This window comes from Sprattus sprattus (genome assembly GCF_963457725.1).
Source record: "Sprattus sprattus genome assembly, chromosome: 7".
Classification (NCBI taxonomy): Eukaryota; Metazoa; Chordata; class Actinopteri; order Clupeiformes; family Clupeidae; genus Sprattus; species Sprattus sprattus.
Window position 1 is genome coordinate 35,526,356 of NC_137926.1, and position 24,632 is coordinate 35,550,987.

The window sequence follows — 24,632 nt, forward strand, 5'->3', positions numbered from 1 at the left end:
TTTATTTTTGCCTCAAAAGTTGCACTGGGTGCCTTTAAGCACAGCTGAGAAGGCCTTTCTTTGAAGGATTTTTTGGAGCCTAATGAAATTGATTTAAATGATTATCTCATATATATTATATCTTATTAAAGGGCTTTCGCTGGAATCATTGTCTGACTTTTTGAAACAGTGGAGTTTTCACTGCTGATTGGGAAACACCTCTGACACGCACATCAAACAAAAGAAATCGCACCTCAAAGCCTGTTGCTAATATTCAGTGGGATTCATTCTTTCCTCTACCCATGTTACCTATGCCAAAGGCTGCTTGAAAATCACAAAGCAGAATAGATCCACCTGCATGCTTAAGTTATTTCCAAAGAAGGAAGCAAATCCAAGACGGTCAATTGGGGGGCCTCTTTTTATTTCATTTGAAATTACTACATTTACTACTGTACTTTGATAAATACAAGCAGTTGTTTTTGGAATCCTCAAAAGGCATATTTGATTATTTGTGGGTAAATGTTTAACCTGATGTACACACACACAACACATCCTATAAATATTTCAGAACTTGAACTAATCTGTAAGAAAGGGGTGACAATTCTTAAATCAAGAATAAAGACTTTAAGCTGTCAAAAAATATATATTTGCAAACTGTCATCTGTTACTGAGTTTTGACATAGGGTGCCAAACATTTGCACATGCTGGTAAATGATGGCATAAATGAAGTTATGCAATTAACATTTAAAGAAAGTTTCATTATTTGCTGCAGTTGATCTATTTACTGTTTTTCACTTCAGACATCTACAAAATCATTTCAGTCATTTCCATAGGGATGACCAACCTTTGCATTCTATTGTGTACAATATATAAGTAACTTTCTGTAATGAGGTAGATCAAATAGAAAAATAACTAGAATGTATTGGTAATTGATACTGTGCAGAGGTGAATGTACACAGTACGGTTATCAGAGGACACCTCTCCTGACAAAGGAGAGTCCTGAGTACAGGTTCATGGCAGTCAGCAGGAATACTCAACATTAATGTGTCTGCTTAATGATTACATGTAAATGTTATCTGTAGGACTAATGGCTTTATCAGGAGCTTTATTTGATGGTCATATTGTGTTTTAGAGACGAGATGAGGTTTTTACTTCATGAATAAAACCAACAGTGCTAAGGCACTACAGTTCAAAAACATTCCTCACCGGTCACTTTAGATAAACCTAAATGAATGTAAGATGTGAATATCAATTTGATGTTGACACAATTGCATTCTTGTTGCGCTTGCACAATGACGAAGAATCTTGAATGGTTTCAACAGAGTTTAAGAAGGAAATCAGCATACTGGAGTTATACATCTGGTTTGTAAAGCCAGACAGTACTACTCGTCAGTCCATAGTTCTCTTCTCTAACTGATTCTGGTAAAGTGTACTGGGTCAGTTTTTGTATGAATCTGTTAATGCTGTGGTTTTCAAACTGTGCACGTCCAGGGTCCCCAATGAACACTTGCGTGTTATGGGTTTTGATGCACTTCTGCAGCCAAGTATGCAAACTGTCAGCTAGGTCCTCATCATAGAACATGTCCCCAAGCAAGATGATATCCCAGCTCTCTGGTTCGGATCCAATGAGGTTGTCAGTCACACAGTGAATTGGCTCCAGGTTGTTCAGTTCACAGTTCAACTGAATAGCCAGAGCAGCAACTGTTATGACAGAATAGACTTAGATCCTTTAATAGGAAAAGATGACAATGATTTTATGATGTTCTTTCATGAAACATGTATACAAGAGATATTGTATTTAGATGTAAACTGCCTTATTCTTCAGATACGTCATTGTTACAATATCACTACGACAACAGACTAATAGTTCTACCTGTGTCTATGTCATTGGCAACCACATGAGAAGCGCTGCAGAGCTGTGCAGCAATAGCTGACGCCCCACAACCACTACCCAGATCCAGCACTTTCTTCCCCCTGGATACCTCAGGGTTATTTAGCAGATACCTGGAAGGACGGTATGAAACCATGTTAGATAAGTGTCAGACGTTCCAGAACTCGAGGAATGTGGGGAAAAGGGAATGCGTTACAGACGTATAATTTATGAGCGCCACTCTTTCAAACAATGTCTTGAATTACCATTGATTGGGCTAATTTAATACGACTTAGGTTAATAGTCAACCGGGTATCACCTACAGTTGTTACAATTGTTTTGCGGGACTAGCTATTCTAAAAAAGGAAAAAGGTCCTACGCTCTGGTCCTACCTTGAAAGCGCTTGACCTCCCGGCCAATATATTGCCCAATAAGGGTCCGAAAAGGGCCATGTATCTGGTCGTGCATGCCAAAATTGGCAATTCGGTGTGAACAGGTTCAAACGGATTTCAGGGGTTAAAGTTTTGTCGCTAACTATTTCGGTGTTTTCCATGACGAATCGTTTTATGTCAGAATTCCGCGTGTACATGAAACGATATAGTCCTCTGAGAATGCGAATGTCAACTGTAAAATGTCTGAAACTAGCCAACATAGTTAGAATGTCACCTACTAACATACAACATGAAATCCCCAAATTAAGTGACTTCTACAGACTTGATTGAGGAGGCCTAGTTGTTTAAATATAATACATATTTCACCATCCGATTCTGCGATACAAAACTTCCGGCCCGTAGTCGCTGTACCAAAACAAAAGTAGCCTATTTAACCCTATAGACCAGGGGTCTTCAACAGGGGGTCCGCGGAGGTACTGCAGGGGGGTCGCGAAATCTTTGGTTGATAAGACATTTTTTTTTAATATTTAAAAAAAAAAAAAAATCAACCAATTTTTTCCACCACAAATTTAAATGTGATCCGAATCAGAATTGTATTTATTCCCTTTAAATTTACATGAACATAAATCTAGCGGACGTATACATTGATCAAGAAGACGTTGTCTTTCAGTCCAATTGACACATTCAGCTACCCACAGGAGCTCTCTCAAGCTGGGCACCGGTTCACTCACAGCACCTTTCATCCAAATACAACAGCACAGGCAATAGCCAATCAGATCGCGTTTCTGCTCAAGTCTAAAGAGCGCTAAGATCAAAAATAAAAGATGGCGGACCAAACTCCATAGCTGGTCTTGTTTGTACCTATACATTGTTAGTTTGATATTTTTTTGCTTGGATTTAAAATAAATAAATAAAGAGAAGTAGAGACTGTACAAGGTCAAAAAACGTTAATTGTAACTGAAAAATAAGTCTGAGAGGATTTGCGAGGTGTATGAGCCCCCTAGCTAATGTTAGCATGCTACTACCTACAATCTTAACAACTTGCTAGCGGTGTGATTGGTTTGTTGACCTGTCAATCTCACTATAACATCTACGTTGTCAACACAACTCCATGCGCCAGACTCCTCCTCCGTCATCCGTTGGATCGTGTCAGTCAGGAGTTATTGAAAAGAAGATACATCTCACTAATGTGGGAGGATGTGTGCCATCCACAGATGCTTGAGGATTCACGGTCCCTTTTTTATGTATGATGAAATAAAAACATATATCTATGAATTATTTTAATTTGTTATTAATTGTTAGCTCAGAATTGTTTGCAAGATGTATGTTTATAAATGGCCACCCTGTACCTTTCTGGTTGTTACATGTTAAATTCAATTCAATGTTAAAAAATGTTAAGTTAAATTCGTTGTTCAAAAATGTTAGGTTAAATTCAATGTTAAAAATAAAAATGTTAATGAATATATTAACCTTTGTATTATTTGAATAGCTTCATATTGAATACACAATAACAGGGTAGCTATGTTTATTTGGCACTAGGCCCAGTATATTATAAACAAAACTTTATGCAATTTATATAGTTGGGGGTCCCTGCTCATCTCGCCATCAGTTTGGGGGTCCCTGGCCTGAAAAACGTTGAAGACCCCTGCTATAGACCCCAGCAAAATTCTGGAATGCTGCTGCTGCTCCCTGAGAATTTTGAGAAAAGATGAGTATTTTTTATATACTGAAAATAATGAAGAATATCTCAAATTGAGTTGAAAATTGACAATAACAAGTTCATTTTATTTAAAAGATCAGAATCAGAACTTTTTAATGATATGCAACTCAATGGTTTTCATAGATTTGTTATTTGTCAGTAGGATTTCGAACAGTGAAAAAGTGCAAATTTATACATGGATTTAGTGTGAGTAGGGTATTTATATTCATTACATTTTCAATATTGAGATTTAATAAGCAGTTCCAATATAATTGTTTTTATCTATATATTATGTATTCTTATTATTTACCATAAAATCACATTTCACTTACAAAAACAGCAACAAGAATCCCTGAACCATTTTCCTCAACCTACAACATTCTGTGAAATTCATGGAAGCACGGTCCAACCCTACATAGTGGAACAACACAAGTGGAGCACCCAAATGATGTTTCCACACATCTTCCACTATTTGCATTCCTACCTCTTCTTTTACAGCTGATACAGCCCTTTTTCCTCCCTGTAAAACGCACAAGATCGTGCCCCACCTTCAGATTACAGGTAACCACCCTGTCAACTGTACCAGATGCAATGCCCTTTGCTCCTCGCATTCTGGAGCTAAAGCCATCGCATAGTTCATGAACCAGATTTATTTTAAAGGGACCATGGCTTGCGGTTCTTAGGGAGTGGTTTTTGCTGGAGTACCCACACAATGTATGCATTTACAATGGCAACATTGAGCATACCCCAAAACACATATTTCCACCATTTTCTGCCAGTGCGCCCAACATTGTAATAGGATCTCATCTGATCCAGGTGATCCACTCCCCCCATTTTCCTGTTATAATTAATGATTACATTGGGAACATTTATCAATTCATCCTGCCTAAATTTTGTTTTGGGCTTCTGTGTGTCTTCCCCTGAGCAATTGGTGGACACCATGAACACATCCCTTTTGTCACGCCAGCGACAAACCATCACATTACCATCAGTGACCTTCCTGCTCTCACCAACCATCAAGACATCTTCCAAAATGGTCTTAGGGAAACCCTTCATCGTTTTGCGGATGGTTCCACAATAGTATGTACCACATTGTAGTAAATTGTTAGCCAGGGGTAAAGAAGAAAAAAAATGATCGGCATAAACATGGTAGTTGCATCCCAGGTAGTCCCTCATGAGTCCCATGACAACTCTGTGGGCTAGTCCCCTCCCATTGGCCTCATCACCATCCTTCCCTGTGTAGACATGGAATGCCAAACAGTACCCTGTGGAGGAATCACAGAGGCACCATATTTTGATGCCCCATTTGACTGGCTTTTTTGGCATGTACTGTTTCCAGCGCAGCCGTCCATCATATTTGATCATGGCCTCGTCAACCGAAAGTGATGTCCAGGGGATTAGAATTTTGAAATTTTGCTGGAGAATTTGGATAAAAGGCCTGATTTTGTGTAATTTATCGTCATGGTCAATTTCTGATGCAGCTCTACATTGCATGAAGCAGCAAAGTTGTTCGAATCTGTTCCTAGACATTCTATTGGCTATGTAGGCAACCCGCAGACATTCATCAGTGCTCCAGAAATCAGTTAAGGATGGTAAACTGTGAACACCCATCAGAATGTTGATTCCCACAAAGGCTTTCATTTCCTCCTCATAAGTGTCATACCAGGTAGGAGGGGTGTTGTTTACGGCAGCATAGGTGTTAGTATGTGCTACCATGTCCCCAAAAAAAGCCACACCTAGCAGCTGCAGAAGCAGCTCAAGCACTCCTGTGACGCTTGTTGTAGGACCAGGTTGGGTATCACAGGGCTTAATGGTGGGAGATGTCACCATTGCCGTCCATTCAGAGTCCGGTGGACCAGCCTCCTCCTCTCCCTCTGCCTACTGGTCTTCCACGGTCTTCTCTCCCTCTCAGAGACAACACTGGCTGCTCTCCTTTATCTCCATCTTCCTCATTCTCCTCACTCGATTGAGCATCACTGCTGCTCCCACACACCAAATCCATCTAAAACAAAAAAGCACTAACAGGGAAAGGGCTTTCCATTTCGCTTTCTTTGTAGAAAGCAATCATTTTGCTTGTATGGTATTCATTTTTTTGTTACACAGAAGGTATTGCGGGTCTGGTGGACCCGCTCGATTTTTGGGTGTTTAATTCAGTACAATCAAGTAATTTTTTGGGTAAAATACTCAACAGATGTTTACTTCATCTCAATTACAACCAATATGAACAGCAAATATGGTTAATATTGGCCCTTTGGCTTTGTTATATCACATTTATGAATTGAAGTGCTACCCGTTTTTTTATTTTTTTTTACAAAAATCAAGAAAATCAATTATAATCAAGATATCAGTGGACAAAATTCAACAAATTTACAAATGAAGCAAGGATTTTCATAACTGTTTGATTTATGTGAATTTAATTTGAAAACAGGTCAGTTTACATAGCTCAATATGGGTGTTTGGGGCACCAGCATCGTCCTCCTGAATCCTCCTGATGGTGGCTTCAGAGGCTGAGATTCTTGGAACATGTTGTCTTCTCAGGGTTAAAAGGTTTCCCCAGTGTCTTTCCCAGTTCCTTGAGAAAAAGATTTGTCCTCTGGAGCTTCCCTCTCTTCCAATCCGGGTTCAGTGCCATCCAGGTGACAAAGGCGTTGTACGCCAAGATGTCCAATATGTAAAATAAAATCGGCAGTGGCCGGTGTAGGGTCCTCCTTTTGCAGCTGTAGGCAGACACCAGCTTGTCCATGTTGTCCACCCCACCTTTTGTGGCATTATAATCCATGATGATCTCTGGTTTTTAATGCTCCAGGCCAGAGATGCTCCCATCCGTGTGCAGTGTACTCATGAGTACAACATTCTTGCGTTTCTTTGGCACATAGGATACCAGGGACGCGTCAGCCGTGTACATACATTTAGAAGAGTTGACAGGCCTGTTCTTTGTAGGCAGCAGTTGGGGTGGGAGCTCAGATCTGTTTTTCCTTATTGTTCCCACCATGGTCAGCTCCTGTCCCAGCTTGTAGGATGTAAAAAAAAATAGCATGTGATGTTGTGTCCACTGAGTCCCTGAGCCATGTCCAGGCAAACTCTCATTCCTTGATTTTTCTCAGGGTGTCCTCATCAGGTTACCCTATGTAGATTTGTAAGTTCAAGCATATGAGGAAGTCGCATCACAGACGCAGCCCAGATCTTTATACCATATTTTGCAAGTTTAGATGGTATATAATGTCTAAAGGGGCAGGGGTCCCTAAATGGCATCAGCGGCAGAAACAAAAAACTCTTACTCTAACTTACTCACACACTCACTCAATCACACACACACACACACACACACACACACACACACACACACACTTACACTTACAGCAGACCCAGACAGGAGGAAAACTGACTTTAGGTACACAGGACCTACAATTTCCACACTTTTATTTGCCCCGGGTCCAGTGGACCCGAATACCCTCTATGTAACACAAATGTGTAGGGGGGGGTTACGGTGTGCGCTCAATGAAAATGTAGACTGATATCCGTTCTTCGCATAAAATGAGCCAAAGCCAATGAAAAAATGATTAGAAGTATTATTTTTGTTTTGATCAAAAATGAAAACGGGTCCCACAGACCCGAATACCATACAAGGGTTAACTCGACAATGACCTATTCAGTAGTCATGCACACAGTAATCATCCTCGACGATACTAAATAAATTAGCTAGATAATGTGATTTGAGTAACAAGAGACATAAAAGATGCCTGTAAAAACAGTACATTGACAGAAATACATTAAACGCTCTAGGCCTAATTGTTTACGTTGTTGCAAAAGAAGAAATGAATGTCTTGCAACTATTTGGCTGTCCTTTGTCTTTTGAAAAATAACATCTTTAAATATATATTAATTTCTAGGTACGGTCGGCTTCGCAGTAGAGACGAGCGCACACCCTGTGGTTTCATTTGCGTCATGTGACCTCTGAGCGTCATGTGACCGCTGAAGAAGGAAGTGTTTTCTGACGTTTGCCTACTTATGTTTGTGTACACTGCTCGCTACAGTGCAGAACTTTCTAACGATCTGGACAGATTGAATGATTCAAAGGTACTTACATCTCCGTAGGTATACACATTATATACATAATTTGCAGTTAACATTAGTAATTTGCATTTTTGTACCAGACGTAAATCGGTAACAGTTATTTGAGCTAGGTAAATAACCTACCCACGCTTGCGCAGACTTGTGCTAGTCACTCAGACAGAGTGGATAGCTAGTTGGCGATCCAGATAACTCCGTTTCCTCTCAATTAAAATTGAACACTAGGCAGTATTTTAAAAACCAAGTCTCTCTACAGTGTTTCGAATGGATCCAACTGCTTCGGGAGTATTTTGCAGCAGGATGCTTAGCATGGTCAACTCTGAGGACGTTAATGCTATCATTCAGGCACAAAGACATATGTAAGTTTCAAATGCTATATTTAATAGCAGTCGCACTTATCTCCGGTTTGCTTAATTAAATCAGTAGTAATAGTTATAACTTTTTACTACTAATAACATATCAGGTTGAATGTATAAGATTCGTGCATCGCATGTTTCCAATGTTAGAAAATTGCCTTTCATCACAAGGTTACCTTAAAATCGTAGAAACAGTATAACCTTTCTCTGTTTATATATCTGCCAGGCTTGACCGCTTTGAGAAGACTAACGAAATGCTTATCAACTTCAATGGCTTGTCCAACGTCAGACATCAGCAGATGAACGATAATTTTCTACTTCACACTCGGACTCTACTTGAAATGAAGAAAGACCTAGACAGCATCTTCAGGAGGATAAGGTTTCTCTCTCTGTTTCTTGGAATTTGTGTTTGATTGTGTTTTGGTGTATCAGTTAAGGCCTAATCATTATCCTTTTGCCCATCAAGGACATTAAAAGGAAAAATCGGGAAGCAGTACCCAGAAGCATTCAGCAGTAGGTTTTTTATTTGTTCATTTCAACGTTCTTATACACGACTAGGTGTCTTTGTAAATGGTTGGATTTGATACCATGCTGATATACTACATACAATAATTTGCCATGCTTTATGGAAGAGATTGTTCTCTTCCCAGCCTTTTAAATACTATTTGAATTCACAGACATTCATGAATCCCCCGTCCTTGAAGAAGAGGATGAAGACTTCGATCCAGTCCCACCCAGTGTGGCAACAACCACAACCACAGCAACTTCAGAACAGAGCACAGAATCTTGTGACTCAAGCCCTGATGTCATCTCCCCAACCATAAGCCATTGCTCTGATGACCAATCCCAAGAGCAGCCAGATACCCCAACCCTCATCAGTCCTGAGAAAACCGAGCTTCAGGATGAAGGTCCAGATTAATCGGAAAAATAAGGGTCATAAAAGGACTACTTTTTAAGGACGCTTGCTAACTGGAAGCATATATTGTGAATGGTGTGGCCACACAGTCACATGCTGCTGTTTTGTAGAAATGCTTATGTTAATGTGGTGATCACGCTAAAGCATACTTAATGTGTTGTCACCCATGTTTGTCAAGTATTTGCAATCTGTGGTAAAAGCATGAATGATTTTGTTTAACATTCATTGACGGCTGACCACTGCTGAGTACATTTTCTGCCACATCAGAAAATGTCTTTGTGGTTTGTTTCTGTAACATATTTAAACATTTAAAATGTTAAATTAAATGTATGAATAAATGAGTAAGATATTGAAACATTTATTGCAGGTTCTTGTTTTAAACAAGATATTTTTGTTATTCTGGAGTCTTGTGGTTATTCTTGAGTTTTGGTTTTACAGAAGAGAGACTCCAATGGTTGAACTCTGAGCACATTTACATTTCGCTTTTAATTCCTCTATGCTTGTTCGTGCAATACTTCAGAAGCGCATTGCATTAACAACAGACAAAAACATTGAAGACCTTATCCTGCAATTATGGTTTACAACCTCATTATTTCGAGAGGGAAATTATAATTACTGGAGAAGATCTAGTAATTTTGAAGAAAACATCAGAGTGAGATGTAGCCTGGCTAGGAATTTACAAGTAGTCTATGCATCATTTCTTAGTGGCAACGTCACGTCTACTGGATCTTGTAGTTTTAAGTGTGCATTTAATACTTCTTGGTTTCAGAGAAATAATCCCTATGGAAAAATTAATGGGGTTGGTCAAAATCAGAGGCAAGAAGGTGTGAGGAAGTAGAGTAGAAAACCTAGGCAAACGATTCTCTTATAGGCATTTTTTAAGCCGGAACGAGCAAAAAAACGAATCCGTTGCATACAAAATGACGACGGACACTCCCACAATTTATTGGCAAAACCTGTCGAGCGATCAAAATTATTGAAGGGCCTCTGGGTGAGAAGCACACCTACAATAAGCCTTCCTTTGGCCTCCATTAATTTTGGCCTTTTTACACCACTAACTTCTGAAGCGTTTTGTCGCTTTATATGACCGTTGTTGTGTTTGTTTAGAAAAGTAAACTGTATAACCGGCCCCATAACCTCGTAATTCACTGTATGGACAATTGTCGCTGCCAAATGTGAGTCCCTGCCTTATGTGAGTCCGCATACGTCACTTTGCGACACTTTTGTAGTACAACGAGCCAGGTAATGCTGGTGGTGTAAAGCATGAAGTGGAATGACAAGCGCATTTGTTTACGTTTGAAATCCACCAAGGTTTATGATGTTAAGCTTCATGTTTATTGAATTATTAGTTAAGCAGTGCATTCATTACTAGTAACAGTAATACAACATAGCTCCATATGTTGACGTTGAGCCTTATGCTGTTAACCGTTTACAACACAATTAAATATAACATTAAATGTACCGGTATTATGCGTTAAAACCAGCCCCATATGTTGACGTTGATGTTAAGCTTCATGTTTATTGAATTATTAGTTAAGCAGTGCATTCATTACTAGTAACAGTAATACAACATAGCTCCATATGTTGAATGTTGACCGTTTACAACACAATTAAATATAACATTAAATGTACCGGTATTATGCGTTAAAACCAGCCCCATATGTTGACGTTGATGTTAAGCTTCATGCTTATTGAATTATTAGTTAAGCAGTGCATTCATTATTAGTAACAGTAATACAACATAGCTCCATATGTTGACGTTGAGCCTTATGCTGTTAACCGTTTACAACACAATTAAATATAACATTAAATGTACCGGTATTATACGTTAAAACCAGCCCCATATGTTGACGATGAGCTGTTCACCGTTTACAACACAATTAAATATACCAGTAAATATACCCACATTATGCGTGAAGACTAGCCCCATATGTCGATGTTAGGCCTTATGCTGTAAACCGTTGACAAAATTATAAAACACTACGTTAAATAAACCTTCATTATGCATTATGAGAAGCCAGATACGTTGATATTGAACTATGTATGAGCATGCGCGTCTTGGATAGTTTGTACAGCTGTCTTTGCGATACAAAAGTGACGCATGCGGACTCACATCAGGCAGGGACTCACATTTGGCAGCGACAACCCCTACTGGCTGAGTCGCGGGCAGGGAGAAGTGTGAATGTTGCTAAACAGTATGAAGTAATGCTGACCACTGGATTTCAGGGGGGATTCTAATGAACTACTCTAAACCTACTCACGCGTTGACAGGTAAATATAGTTGTCGAGACGGCAACCCAGTGGCATTGTAAATCCAGTTACATTGTAAATCAGTAACGCGTCCCACGGTAGCTAGCAAAATGAGCTATCCTGACATAAACGTTGCATTCTTGATGGGCAACTTTGCTAACTAGCTAGCCACTGATACCAGGCGACATAACATTAGTAATTCCCTGCGACTTATTTATTCTAACATGGGGTGTGGTTGTCAAGTTGTGCAGGTCCTTGTATATGTGGTTTAATTGATTGTTTTACCATCTTCCTAACACAGGATTCTTTATACCCTGAAACGCTACCTAGCTCTTGTGATACGTGACCGTACCTTTCGATCATAATATCACTGAATTCATGAGGAATCAACAGGAAGAATTAAATCAACGATGAGGAGACTGTCTCGCAAGAAAGCTCTGAACCTGGTAAAAGAGCTGGATGCTTTTCCAAAGGTTCCAGAGAGTTACGTGGAGACGAGCGCAAGTGGTGGAACTGGTAAGTTTACAACCTGTCCCTGCTATCACATTGACTATGAAACATTTAATTACCATTAGTAGAGAAAGGTATATGAAGCCTAAATATTTGATGTATGTATGCTTTAGGAATTTATACCTTCCTCACGTTCATAATGGATTGTCAAACAGTAACTGACATTAGCCTTCACTTTTCAGTGTCATTGATTGCTTTCACGGCTATGGCTCTCTTGGCATTCTTTGAGTTTTTCGTCTATCGGGACACATGGATGTCATATGAATATGAAGTCGATAAGGATTATACAAGGTAAAATGCGGCCACACATAGCATAGAGTACACTAGACACACAGTGTCTTGATTAATATAGTAACATATTTTATATGTTATTATTTGGTGTGATATGTCTGGGCATCTTGTTTTGACGCCCTTTTCTCTCTTTCAGTAAATTAAGAATAAATATAGATGTTACTGTTGCCATGAGGTGCCAATGTAAGTCTCTTTCCCATATACATGTATATGATTGTACAGAAATGTAAATGTTACTTGTTTAACTTGGATGTATTGGTTGTTCTATAGTTGTAGGTGCTGATGTTTTAGATTTGGCTGAGACCATGGTAGCATCTGATGGTCTGCAGTATGAACCAGTGAGTACCGCAAAGATGAAGAAACCCCCCCATGTCATTAATGCAAACAGTATTTCCACAAATTATTCAGCCTAAAAGAGCAGTTATTCTGTGTTTTCCTTGTTTTTAGGTTGTGTTTGACCTGACCCCCCAACAAAGGATCTGGCACAGGTAACTCTATCTAAACTTTATCCAGCTGTAGAATAACACATTCAGATTGTTCAGGTCATTTTGGAACCTGCATGACTCCACATAAATCAACAGCTATTGGACGCCACTTATTCTAATGTAGTTAGACAGAATTATTTTGATTTGATGTCTCAGTGATGGGCCTGGGTTACACTAACATATGCTTGCTTTAAGGACATGCACATAGTGTACTCAGATTGCCTTGGTTGGTAATTCTGACCCTTTTTATAGACTAGCAATAGTGAACCCTTCAATTTCCGCAGAAGTATTAGGGCTTGACTGCACACCACTGATACATATGTTTTGTGAAAGAGTCTGTGTCAAGAAGCAGTGCTCGTGAATTTAGCTTTGAAGTCTTGGTTTCCACTCATCTAACTAAATGACTAAAATGAAAGGGTTAACACTAACTTACACCCCTTATATTGTATCGTAACTTACAGCAATTTTACCTTAACATGAAGCCTAGCCTAGAATTTAATGTCCATCTTACTGCTTCAGGAGATGTGCACCCTGAGACACATTTTATGTCTCTAAAAGATAGCTTCCTGGCACAACGTAGGCAGATAGCTAAGCAACAACCCATTGTTGAAAAATCTTGACTGAAAAGTTAACTCATCTTTTTCTGCTTGAAAATCTCACTGAAATCGAATGTTCAGAGGCAAAAAAAAAAGCTTGTTAGATGATTGTCCTGTTTTTATCAGTGCTTATGAAAAGTATTCATCCCCCTGGGAAGTTTTCACCTTTTATGATTTAACAACATTGAATCATGGTCAATTTAATTTAGCTTTTTTGACTGCGATCAACCTCAAAAAAGACATTCGTGTGAAAGTGAAAAGAGATCTCTGTAAAGTGAATCTAAGTGAGTCAAAAATAATTTAAAAGATAACTGATTGCATTAGTATTCACCCCCTTTCAAGTGACTTACCTAAATCATCACTGGTGCAGCCAATTGATTTCAGAAGCCTCACAATTAGTGAAATGGAGATGTGTCAATGTGTTTCAGGTGATTGTAGTATAAATTCACCTGTATCTGGGACGTCCAGTTACTAGTGAATCACTATCCTGGCAAAACTACACCAGTCGGAATGAAAACAAGAACATTCCAAACACATTCTTATTCTTAGAAGAAGTTTCTATGGTCTGATGAGACCAAAATTAAGCTTTTTGGCCATCAGACTTAACGATATGTTTGAGGTAAATTAAACACTGCATCAGAAACACACAACACCCACCGTCAATTATGGTGATGTGGGGATGCTTCTCGGCAGCAGCCCCTGGAAGGCTTGTTCATGTAGAGGAAGAAGTATGCAGCAAAATATAGGAAAACCTCATGCAGTCCCGCAAGATAACTGTGAATTGGGAGTAGGTTTTGGGCAAGACAATGATCCCAAGCATACTGAGAGACCTACCCTCACAGGCTCACAGCTGGGAAAGACCTACTCACACACACAGACTCACAGCTGAGAGAGACCTACACAGACTCACAGCTGAGAGACCTACACACACACACACACACACACACACACAGACTCGCAGCTGAGAGAGACCTACACACACACACACACACACACAGGCTCACAGCTGAGAGAGACCTACACTTAATGTTTTTTTTTAGATACTGCATCTATAACTTATTAGCAGCTAAACTCCGACCGTGTCTTATGTGAATTTGTCGGCGTTAACATTAAATTGGCAGCTTGCACATTGATGTTTCTAACTTTTCCCATTATAATTTTATGAGTTAAATCGCAGAGACTATAACATTAGCTAGATCACTAGCTATCATTTCATGCAAATTTAACTCTTCTATTTAGCAACCATAAACAACTTTAGATGCAATTTAAGTTTCATTTAAATCAGCTCACCAATAGTCTAGGGCTTGTGTTTAAATTCACATAAAAAAAATCCAGGTTCCAAACATTTTTAAAGCAATTTGACCTCGAATGTGAGAAGTCGATCGAGTTATCATCTGTCCCGCCTTGATGCAAACCTTTTAGCTCTGGCATTGGTCTCCCATTAGGTATTTATCACTTCACTGGATTGGAAGTCCACTTTCCAGGCTCTCGCACTCCCCCTTCAGTGAGGCAGAGGTTAGGTTTGACTCCCCTATGTGCCTTTTCACTGTGGTTTTACGACAGATCAGCAAGACTAAATAGCTTCTACACATACTTGAAAATTACATATTCTATGGATACAAACGACATAAAATAAGTGTCTACAAACATTTCAGTGATGGTTGGGTTGACCTGTGCCCGTACAACATTCAACACAGGAATGTTCATGATTAAACTGTTACCAGAGCACAAAATTGTTTGTTACAACAGCACAACGTTCTTCATGGATCTAGCCTCGTAATTGAGCTGTCAAAGTGCACCAGGTCGATGCATTAAACTTCAAAATGTGCAAAATGTTGTTATACTGAATATACAGTCGTGGCCAAAAGTTTTGAGAATGACACAAATTTACATTTTCACAAAGTTTGCTGCTTCAGTGTCTTTAAATATTTTTGTCAGATGTTAATATGGAAGACTGAAGTATAATTACAAGCATTTAATAAGTGTCAAAGGCTTTTATTGGCAATTACATGAAGTTAATGCAAAAAGTCAATATGTTTTGACCCTTCTTTTAGAAGACCTCTGCAATCTGCCCTGGCATGCTGTCAATTAACCTCTGGGCCACATCCTGACTGATGGCTGCCCATTCTTGCATAATCAATGCTTGGAGTTTGTCAGAAGTAGTTTTTTTGTTTGTTTGTCCACCACAAGTGACCACAAGTTCTCAATGGGATTAAGGTCTGGGGAGTTTCCTGGCCAATGGACCCAAAATATCAATGGTTTGTTCCCCGAGCCACTTAGTTATCACTTTTGCCTTATGGCAAGGTGCTCCATCGTGCTGGAAAAGGCATTGTTCATCACCAGACTGTTCCTGGATGGTTGGAGGAGAGGCTCTCGGAGGATTTTTTGGTCCAGCAAGCGCCAGGACCGTCTCTTAAACATGATTCAGCTGCGGGATCGGGTCACCTCCAGCACAGAGCTTGCTCAGGAATGGCAGCAGGCAGGTGTGAGTGCATCTGCGCGCCCAGTGAGGCAAAGACTTTTGTGGGATGGCCTGGTGTCGAGAAGGGCAGCAAAGAAGCCATTCTCTCCAGGAAAAACATCAGTAACGGACTAATATTCTGCAAAAGGTACAGGGATTGGACTGCTGAGGACTGGGGTAAAGGCATTTTCTCTGATGAATCCCCTTTCCGATTGTTTGGGGCATCTGCAAATAAGCTTGACGAGAAGACAAGGTGAGCGCTACCATCAGTCCTGTGTCAAGCAACAGTAAAGCATCCTTAGACCATTCATGTGTGGGGTTGCTCCTCAGCCAAGGGAGTGGGGTCGCTCACAATTTTGCTTAAGAACACAGCCATGAATAAAGAATGGGGCCAAAACATCCTCCAAGAGCAACTTCTCCCAACCATCCAGGAACAGTTAGGTGATTAACAATGCCTTTCCCAGCATGATGGAGCACCTTGCCATAAGGCAAAAGTGATAACTAAGTGGCTCGGGAAACAAAACATTGATATTTTGGGTCCATTGGCCAGGAAACTCCCCAGACCTTAATCCCATTGAGAACTTGTGGTCAATCCTCAAGAGGCGGGTGGCCAAACAAAAAAAAAACTAATTCTGACAAACTCCAAGCATTGATTATGCAAGAATGGGCTGCCATCAGTCAGGATGTGGCCCATAAGTTAATTGACAGCATGCCAGGGCGGATTGCAGAGGTCTTGAAAGAGAAGGGTCAAAACTGCACACATTGACTTTTTGCATTAACTTCATGTAATTGCCAATAAAAGCCAGTGACACTTATTAAATGTTTGTAATTATACTTCAGTCTTCCATAGTAAAATCTGACAAAAATATCTAAAGACCCTGAAGCAGCAAACTTTGTGAAAATTGCATATTTGTGTCATTCTCAAAACTTTTGGCCACGACTGTATAAAATGTACCTCCTAGGGGGTTCGCATTGTTGTCAACTTTTTCATCACTGATGAGTTTGCACCCCTGCACACACACACACACACACACACACAGGCACAAAGCTGAGAGAGACCTACACACACACACACACACACACACACACACAGACTCACAGCTGGAAGAGATCTACACACACAGGCTCACAGCTGAGAGAGATGTACTCACACACACACACAGGCTCACAGCTGAGAGAGACCTACTCACACACACACACACAGGCTCACAGCTGAGAGAGACCTACTCACACAGACTCAAAGCTGAGAGAGACCTACCTTCTCAAAGCTAATAGAGACCAACACACACAGGCTCAAAGCTGAGAGACCCACACACTCAAACAGGCTCACAGCTGAGAGAGATCTACCCACTGACTCAAAGCTGAGAGATCTACACACACACAGACTCACAGCTGTAAATGCTGCCAAGGGTGCATCTACTAAATACTGACTTGAAGGGGGATACTTGTGCAATCAGTTATTCTATGTTTTTAATTAATTTAGATTACTTTGTAGAAATCTATTTTCACTTTAAAATAAAGAATAATTTTTCAGTGGATCAGTAGCCTGGATACCAGCCTGAACCCCGCCCACAAAAAAATGTGGTCGGGAAGTTCAGTCTGGCTCTGCGACCGTTGGGGAGAAATTTTTCCTGGTTGAAAACAGTACAGCCAATCAAAGTGCCAGGGCGGGCTTTATACGATGATGGACAGATGATCAAGCGGTAGATTCGAAATCCAACAAAGATGGCGGCGTCTCGTGAGCCTGTTAGTGGGAAATATTTTATGTGAATTAAGCTATCTACACGACTTTTTTAATGTCTAAATTGACTCGGTTAGTTGTGTATGTGCAACACGAATGTTGCAGAATATTGTTGGTCTTAACTAAAGCTCTCTAGACCATTATTTTTAGGTTATTGCTAACACTTACACAAAAAATCCATTGAAACACATAGTAGCTAGCTAGCCTCGCTGCTAAACGTATAGTATAACGTGATCAAGCATATCTCACAGATATTGACGGCGCATTCATTTTGAAAGAGGAACAGAGAAACGCGATTAAGGCATTTGTCGATCGAAAAGATGTTTTTGCCGTCCTTCCTACGGGATCCGGTAAAAGTTTAATGTATCAGATGGTTATACTACGTTGCTCTGATTAGTTCTAGGTATCCAATTGAGCGAAGAGGCATTTTCTTTCCTGGTTCGTTGAAACACGTCCCATAATTACAGCTCAATGGAGCAGACACAGACTCATATTCTGACTAGAATTATGAGTATGACATCGTCAGGCTAGTGGATCAGTGTCAAAAAAGCCAAATTGAATTATGGTTGATTTAATGTTGTAAAACAGTAAAAGGTGAACCCTTTCAAAGGGGGTACAAAGTAGATACAAATTGGTGTTAAAGATGCCATAGAATGCATATTATACATTATTTTAAATTTTTCTGTGATGTTTACATAGAAGGTGTGTGACTGGGTTAAAAAGTGCCTGGGTGCGGTTTAACCCACCCGTTTACACTCACATGATTTGGCCCTGACCCCCCCGGAGTTCTGCCCCTGGGATCCTTGCATGGTTTCATTCACTTGTGTTTATCTGAGACTCTGGAAATGCATGCTGTTACAGTATAGGAGGACTATCTGTGTGTTTAGTGTAGCCCATTGGCGATCTTTTAAAATGTTAGTGTTGGGATACATGCAGGTGATTTAGGCCATGATGCTGTTATGATTTATTCATTTATTGGGTTCATTGATGAACTGAACAAGCAACGGTTGATCAAACCTGTCTCAGATTTATGATTAGTATTATATATATTATACATAGGCCAACGTTGCACTCCTTTGAAAGAAAGAAGATGAAATGGCATTTATTTTTGTTGTAGGACTCTAATGCTCATTCAAAACCGTCTGAGGGAAGAACATGCACTTCAGGACATCCTGTTCAAAACTCTACTAAAGGGAGCACCTACCGCACTTCCTCCACGGTCAGTTACTGTTCCTTATGCCTTTAACCTTTCAAACCAGGCAGACACACTGCACCCATTTTCACACCAATTCACATCTTTTCATAACAATCATTTCTTTAAACGTTTGATTGTATTTGCTTTTGTAATCTGTTTATATGTTATAGTATGCTATCCGCTGAATGATCATTTTAAAACACCGCAAGCTTTGACTTTGACTGAATAGGATAGGAGTTGATCAGTAGTCTCTGAGGAAGGTGTTCTTTCCTCAGCTTCTGGAGGTAGAAGAGGCGTTGCTGGGCTTTCCCTATGACAAGCAAGCTAACAAAACCAAGCAATACATCACAGGAATTTATTGATTTTATAATTTTTTTTAACAATTATATCGTTGACAGTAGCTTAGCTACTAGATACTTAGCTAGGCTTGCTACTTTGTAACAGTGTTGGCAAACTACCAATGGCTTTTGCCATGTAAAATTCTGCCCAGTGTATTCACTAACTCAAAGAGAAATGTTATGCCACCATGAACTGTCTAAACACTTCTGATATGAACACCAAAATAGCAAAGTGCTAGCTGTTATAGGGTGAAAGCACCTTTGCTCTATTGGTGCGTTCATGGCAACTGGGAAGTAGTAAAGATCTGATCTCCCGATGGGAAAAGACACCTGAACGCCTGAACGCCTGTCTCAACTCAGAACATCCCACTAGGGAAGTGCCCATCTGCCTGAAGGCACAATGTGTTTCCCATGTATTTCTAATGTATAATCGAGACTGTTTACCAAAAATGGCTGGAAGCAGGTGTAAATAATTAGTCAATTATTATTCATTGAGGACTATCTCACAAGCGCCCTCTAAATGAATTGCAGCCAATTTCGCTACGATACTGGTATTTGTATTCACTTGTTCTGCACTTATTTAGTAAATAATGCTCTTTGCTCCTCAGGTTAGATGCTAGCTGCATTAAATTAACTTTATACCTGTGCTGTGCATGATTAAAATGAAGTTGCCTCTAACCTACTCTTTCCTTCTGTCTCCCTCCCAAGTGAAGTGAGTCCCACTCAGTCTCCAAATGCATGTAGGATACATGGACACCTGTATGTCAACAAAGTTGCTGGGAATTTCCACATCACTGTTGGCAAGTATGTTTAAATGTTTAATTTAGTCAACTAAATATGAAATTGCATCCCAAAGAACGCATCAACTCATTCCTATTTGTCATCCTAGTTGATATTAGATGTTCTGATTTATAACTGCAGTTTAGTAGCTGCTGTGGCGTTGCTGTTAATCAGCTATATTGCGTTTGTCTGTGACCCATTGTAAACTGTCAGTTCTTTGTTTAGGTTGCATTTAGGTGTAGTCTCAAATTGAGTTCACTGCAACAATCACCATTTCTATATAACCCCTTAAAGAATGTAGGTGTTATTAGGTCTATCCTTGAATCTCTATGCTAAGCCTGTTTAGTATTTCATCCCATGTCCTGACATCTCATTTTGACCTTCATGACCCCTACCCGATTGATTGACTGGCTGGTGTGTTATTCACTGCAATGTCATGTCTGTGTTGTGCAGGGCTATCCCACATCCCAGAGGACACGCCCACCTCGCTGCTCTCGTCAGCCATGAAAGTAAGGCTGTTTTCTAGAGCGAATCATTGATCTGATGCCATGAAAGTAAGGCTGTTTTCTAGAGCGAATCATTGATCTGATGCCAAGGTCATCATAGTCACAGCTACATTTATACATTTGTCAGAGGTCTTTAACCAAAGTAATTTATAAACATACATTTTCATCAGTATGTAGCATAAGCACCATGTTCTGTCATTTCAGCTACCAGATTACACACACCCATCACTTTTGACTGTTGGTAGCTGAATGGTCTGAATTGAAATTGAAATTGTACTTTTGTTTATCCAGCTTACAACTTTTCCCATCGAGTTGACCATCTGTCCTTCGGGGAGGAACTCCCAGGCATCATAAATCCATTAGATGGCACAGAGAAAGTGTGCATTGACCGTACGTACAAATGGACAGCTGAAGTTCATGAATGCCCCTTGAGTCTTCCTGTGGAATCGTGTAACCTGTTTTCTCCCCACCTTTTAGATAATCAGATGTTCCAGTACTTCATCACCATTGTGCCCACCAAACTGAAAACCTACAAAATCTCAGCAGATACACACCAGTACTCCGTCACAGAGAGGGTAGGTCGACACACCAGTACTCCGTCACAGAGAGGGTAGGTCGACACACCAGTACTCCGTCACAGAGAGGGTAGGTCGACACACCAGTACTTCGTCACAGAGAGGGTAGGTCGACACACCAGTACTCCGTCACAGAGAGGGTAGGTCGACACACCAGTACTCCGTCACAGAGAGGGTAGGTCGACACACCAGTACTTCGTCACAGAGAGGGTAGGTCGACACACCAGTACTCCGTCACAGAGAGGGTAGGTCGACACACCAGTACTCCGTCACAGAGAGGGTAGGGAGACACACCAGTACTCCGTCAGAGAGAGGGTAGGGAGACACACCAGATACACACCAGTACTCCGTCACAGAGAGGGTAGGTGATAGGTGAAAAATCACCCTAGTTAGTTCAGGACTCCGGAGCTGCATGAAAGTATATTTATTAGACAAACAAACAAAGACAATTGCAATTGGGCTCCCCTCCCAGCACAAGGCTGACAGTGAAGGGGCCCTGATAAACCCTTCGCACAAGGTTTATATAGTCAGAAGTTTAGCTTTCAGCAGGGATGATCACGTGGTGGATTTCTCACGTCCGAGGCTCCCTGTCTTGCAAGGATGGCAGTTTTGCACAAGGTCGGAAGAAGCACAGTTCCTTTCTTATCTCCTCTGGTCTAAACATGCTCTTGTTCATATGCAGACTTAGTGGCACCTAATATTCTAGTTACACACACAGAGAGAAAAGCCATGCTCCTGCTTTCATAAGCACATGATTCATACAAGGAATATATTAATACAAGGCACTTGATTATTATATTCTTAAGTCATTAACAGTGTTTGGAAATAGTCTCTATCAGTAGGGAGACACAGCGGTACTCCGTCACAGAGAGGGTAGGTGGACACACCAGATACACACCAGTACTCCGTCACAGAGAGGGTAGGTGGACACACCAGATACACACCAGTACTCCGTCACAGAGAGGGTAGGTGGACACACCAGATACACACCAGTACTCCGTCACAGAGAGGGTAGGTGGACACACCAGATACACACCAGTACTCCGTCACAGAGAGGGTAGGGAGACACACCAGTACTCCGTAACAGAGAGGGTAGGTGATACACACCAGTACTCCGTCACAGAGAAGGAAGGGAGACACACAAGTACTCCGTCACAGAAATGGACCACACCAGATACACACCAGTACTCCGTTACAGAGAGGGTAGGTGGACACACCAGATACACACCAGTACTCCGTCACAGAGAGGGTAGAGAGACACACCAGTACCATATCACTGAGACACTAAATGAAGATGATATCCAGGAGTTGTTATAGTTTGGTCTCACTTATCTTATTGCATGTGTGTGTGTGTGTGTGTGTGTGTGTGACACAGGAACGGGTGATAAACCACGCTGCTGGTAGTCATGGTGTTTCTGGAATCTTCATGAAGTATGACATCAGTTCACTCATGGTTACAGTAACCGAGCAGCACATGCCCTTCTGGCAGTTTCTGGTGCGCGTCTGCGGCATCATCGGAGGCATCTTCTCCACCACAGGTCAGACTTCTCCACAACCCACTGCAGAGCAGGTCACAGCTGCTTCATGCTTTATTCTGTATGGAGTCATTGAAGTAGAGCCATCTTAAATTGTACCTTGTATTCACCTTACAGGCATGCTCCATGGTCTGGTTGGATTCTGTGTGGATATCGTCTGTTGTCGCTTAAAATTGGGTGTCTATAAACCCAAAGAGGCAAGTTCAACTGTCAAATTACATTTAGGCAAATAGGTGAAGTGCCCCAAAAGGGGTTTTAAGGGTAATTTTTAGTGCTGTCAGTTTAACGCGTTATTAACGGCGTTAACGCAAACCCATTTTAACGCTGTACATTTTTTATCGCGCGATTAACGCATTCATTTATTCATTGTTTTTGAAATAAGAGGCCTGACTTCTATGTTCACGGCAAAAAGAATATTAAGCCATGGTTTAACTGCACTATAGGCTGAGTCCTTGTTTATCTGAAATGTGCACTTTATAATTTTATTTTGTACCGCCCTCTTTGGCAATGTTGTTTTTCATTTTGGTTCCAGTTTTACACTGCTGTGACAACTCCAATGTATTGTTTGTGTTATTTGTTGGGTGTCTCACAGTGGGCAGATTTCTCTGTGTCACCTGCTTAACTGCATTCTGAAGTAAACCAGCTTCCCTCTATTCTAATCCAAGATCATACCATACAATGGCATGACACAGGCTTACATCACAGTTAAGGAAATACACTTTGCCATGATGGACTGTTTAAGCTACGGTTCTAAGTCAAGTTCCTCTCACTGTTCAATGAAGGTGTGGGGTTAATGTCCTTTCTAACATAGGCAACAAGTAACTATCCAGTACAGGTGTATATGTTATTAGAACACAAACAAACTGTAACCACTTGTGTATTTGTTTTAATATTTTAAATCTATGTGTGTATTAACAAACATGCCTTTTTTCTTTTCATCTCCTAGGATGGTATCCTCGATGAACACACCAGCCAAACACCATTACTTACAGAAGCCAATGAGCAGGAGTAAGCTGGTTGATAGTGCACTGTCTGGCTGCCTGCCTGTTAGAGTCCGTTGCATCCACCTTCACCTGATTTGTTGAGAAGAAAAGCATTTGCAGGGACAAGCACCCCAATGGAAGACTCTTCACACCAGTACACTTTACAAGAACTCTACACAAGTGTCACTTACATGCAGTGTTTATCAATATTACAGGGCTGGTGTTTTTTTTAAAACGGGTAGTAATGATGACGACACAAAAGAGTAAGGGGCATCTGGTTGATGTGAATTGTTGTGAGAGGTGTACCCCATACAGACATAAGACCTATAAGATATCTTTATCAAACGCGATTTAGTTCAGTTGTGAAATGTGTAAAATTCCATTTTCCAGGAAACCAAGAAAAGTTTATTGTCATAGTGTCATCTGGGAGCTAAACTCAATCTTTTACAGCAGGTGCATAAAAAGGTTTATGGATATGGTAACAAGCAATTCATGTGTATTCATTTGGTTATTTCTTTTTTTCCCCCATGATATTCATTCATCATTGTTTATTCAGGGAGAATTGACTGAGCACAGGGCTCTTTTGGAGCAATGCCCTGACTGAGGCTACAGAATACAGAAGAACAATAAATAAAAAAACATAACAAAACAGACAAAATGAATAAACAAAACACATCAAAAAAACTCAGAAATTAAGTATAAAAATACATACAAATATATATATAACATAAAGTAAAAAAAAATTAAATCAGAGAATCATTTAAAACAACAGCATTGAGGCACATCTTTAGCATCTAAAAGGCTCTTAAATTGGCTGACAGACAAATACTTTGTTAGTTTCAAATCCACTTGAATAGTGTTCCATTTATGGGAAGCAAATAACTTAAAAGCTATTTTACCTATATTAGTTTTTGTAAGGGGGATTTTTAACGGAGATGAGGCTCTGTGACTGTGTGTTATGACAGATGGATTTTAATTTTAAAAGTGACATGAGATAATTAGGCAGTTTTCACACAAAGGCTTTATAAACAAATAAAAGACAGTGTCTGCTAGAGGGGACCAACCAACATTCTCGTATAAGTTACAGTGGTGGGTCCTGAAAG

The 24,632-nt window shown here is 40.3% G+C and overlaps 3 protein-coding genes across 4 annotated transcripts; 2 read left to right on the plus strand and 1 right to left on the minus strand.

Moving 5' to 3' along the window:
- Window positions 1–398: 398 nt before the first annotated feature.
- Window positions 399–2,586, minus strand: etfbkmt (electron transfer flavoprotein subunit beta lysine methyltransferase). The gene is made up of 3 exons (XM_080842071.1): window positions 2,242–2,586; window positions 1,853–1,983; window positions 399–1,680 (listed from the first exon to the last, which is right to left on the minus strand). The coding sequence occupies exons 1-3, from the start codon at window positions 2,523–2,525 to the stop codon at window positions 1,331–1,333; spliced, it is 765 nt and encodes a 254-aa protein (XP_080698197.1). The 5' UTR covers window positions 2,526–2,586; the 3' UTR covers window positions 399–1,330.
- Window positions 2,587–7,841: 5,255 nt separating this feature from the next.
- Window positions 7,842–9,546, plus strand: kxd1 (KxDL motif containing 1). 2 transcript variants are annotated; one of them, XM_080841615.1, is made up of 5 exons: window positions 7,842–8,017; window positions 8,268–8,370; window positions 8,594–8,746; window positions 8,834–8,880; window positions 9,045–9,546. In XM_080841615.1, exons 2-5 carry the CDS (start codon window positions 8,276–8,278, stop codon window positions 9,284–9,286), a joined length of 537 nt encoding a protein of 178 aa, XP_080697741.1. In that variant the 5' UTR covers window positions 7,842–8,017; window positions 8,268–8,275; the 3' UTR covers window positions 9,287–9,546. The 2 variants fall into 2 exon arrangements, with proteins under 2 accessions (XP_080697741.1, XP_080697742.1); XM_080841616.1 differs by lacking the exon at window positions 7,842–8,017 and having other exon boundaries at window positions 8,230–8,370.
- Window positions 9,547–11,420: 1,874 nt separating this feature from the next.
- On the plus strand, window positions 11,421–24,018 carry ergic2 (ERGIC and golgi 2). The gene is made up of 14 exons (XM_080842742.1): window positions 11,421–11,554; window positions 11,835–12,049; window positions 12,226–12,334; window positions 12,471–12,517; window positions 12,605–12,672; window positions 12,782–12,822; window positions 18,735–18,836; window positions 19,859–19,954; window positions 20,384–20,439; window positions 20,728–20,826; window positions 20,914–21,011; window positions 22,387–22,549; window positions 22,664–22,743; window positions 23,493–24,018. Exons 2-14 carry the CDS (start codon window positions 11,944–11,946, stop codon window positions 23,556–23,558), a joined length of 1,131 nt encoding a protein of 376 aa, XP_080698868.1. The 5' UTR covers window positions 11,421–11,554; window positions 11,835–11,943; the 3' UTR covers window positions 23,559–24,018.
- Window positions 24,019–24,632: the final 614 nt, after the last annotated feature.

Bases quoted from the DNA above. Each gene is read 5' to 3' on its own strand.
- ergic2 (XM_080842742.1), top strand. From the start codon at position 11,944: ATGAGGAGACTGTCTCGCAAGAAAGCTCTGAACCTGGTAAAAGAGCTG. The intron at 18,837-19,858 runs GTCAGTTACTGT...CTCCCTCCCAAG, and splicing joins CCTACCGCACTTCCTCCACG to TGAAGTGAGTCCCACTCAGT. The intron at 22,550-22,663 runs GTCAGACTTCTC...TTCACCTTACAG, and splicing joins AGGCATCTTCTCCACCACAG to GCATGCTCCATGGTCTGGTT.
- kxd1 (XM_080841615.1), top strand. From the start codon at position 8,276: ATGGATCCAACTGCTTCGGGAGTATTTTGCAGCAGGATGCTTAGCATG. The intron at 8,371-8,593 runs GTAAGTTTCAAA...TATATCTGCCAG, and splicing joins ATTCAGGCACAAAGACATAT to GCTTGACCGCTTTGAGAAGA. The intron at 8,881-9,044 runs GTAGGTTTTTTA...TTGAATTCACAG, and splicing joins GTACCCAGAAGCATTCAGCA to ACATTCATGAATCCCCCGTC.
- etfbkmt (XM_080842071.1), bottom strand. From the start codon at position 2,525: ATGTTAGTAGGTGACATTCTAACTATGTTGGCTAGTTTCAGACATTTT. The intron at 1,984-2,241 runs GTAGGACCAGAG...CCGTCCTTCCAG, and splicing joins GGAGGTCAAGCGCTTTCAAG to GTATCTGCTAAATAACCCTG. The intron at 1,681-1,852 runs GTAGAACTATTA...CTGTCATAACAG, and splicing joins TGCCAATGACATAGACACAG to TTGCTGCTCTGGCTATTCAG.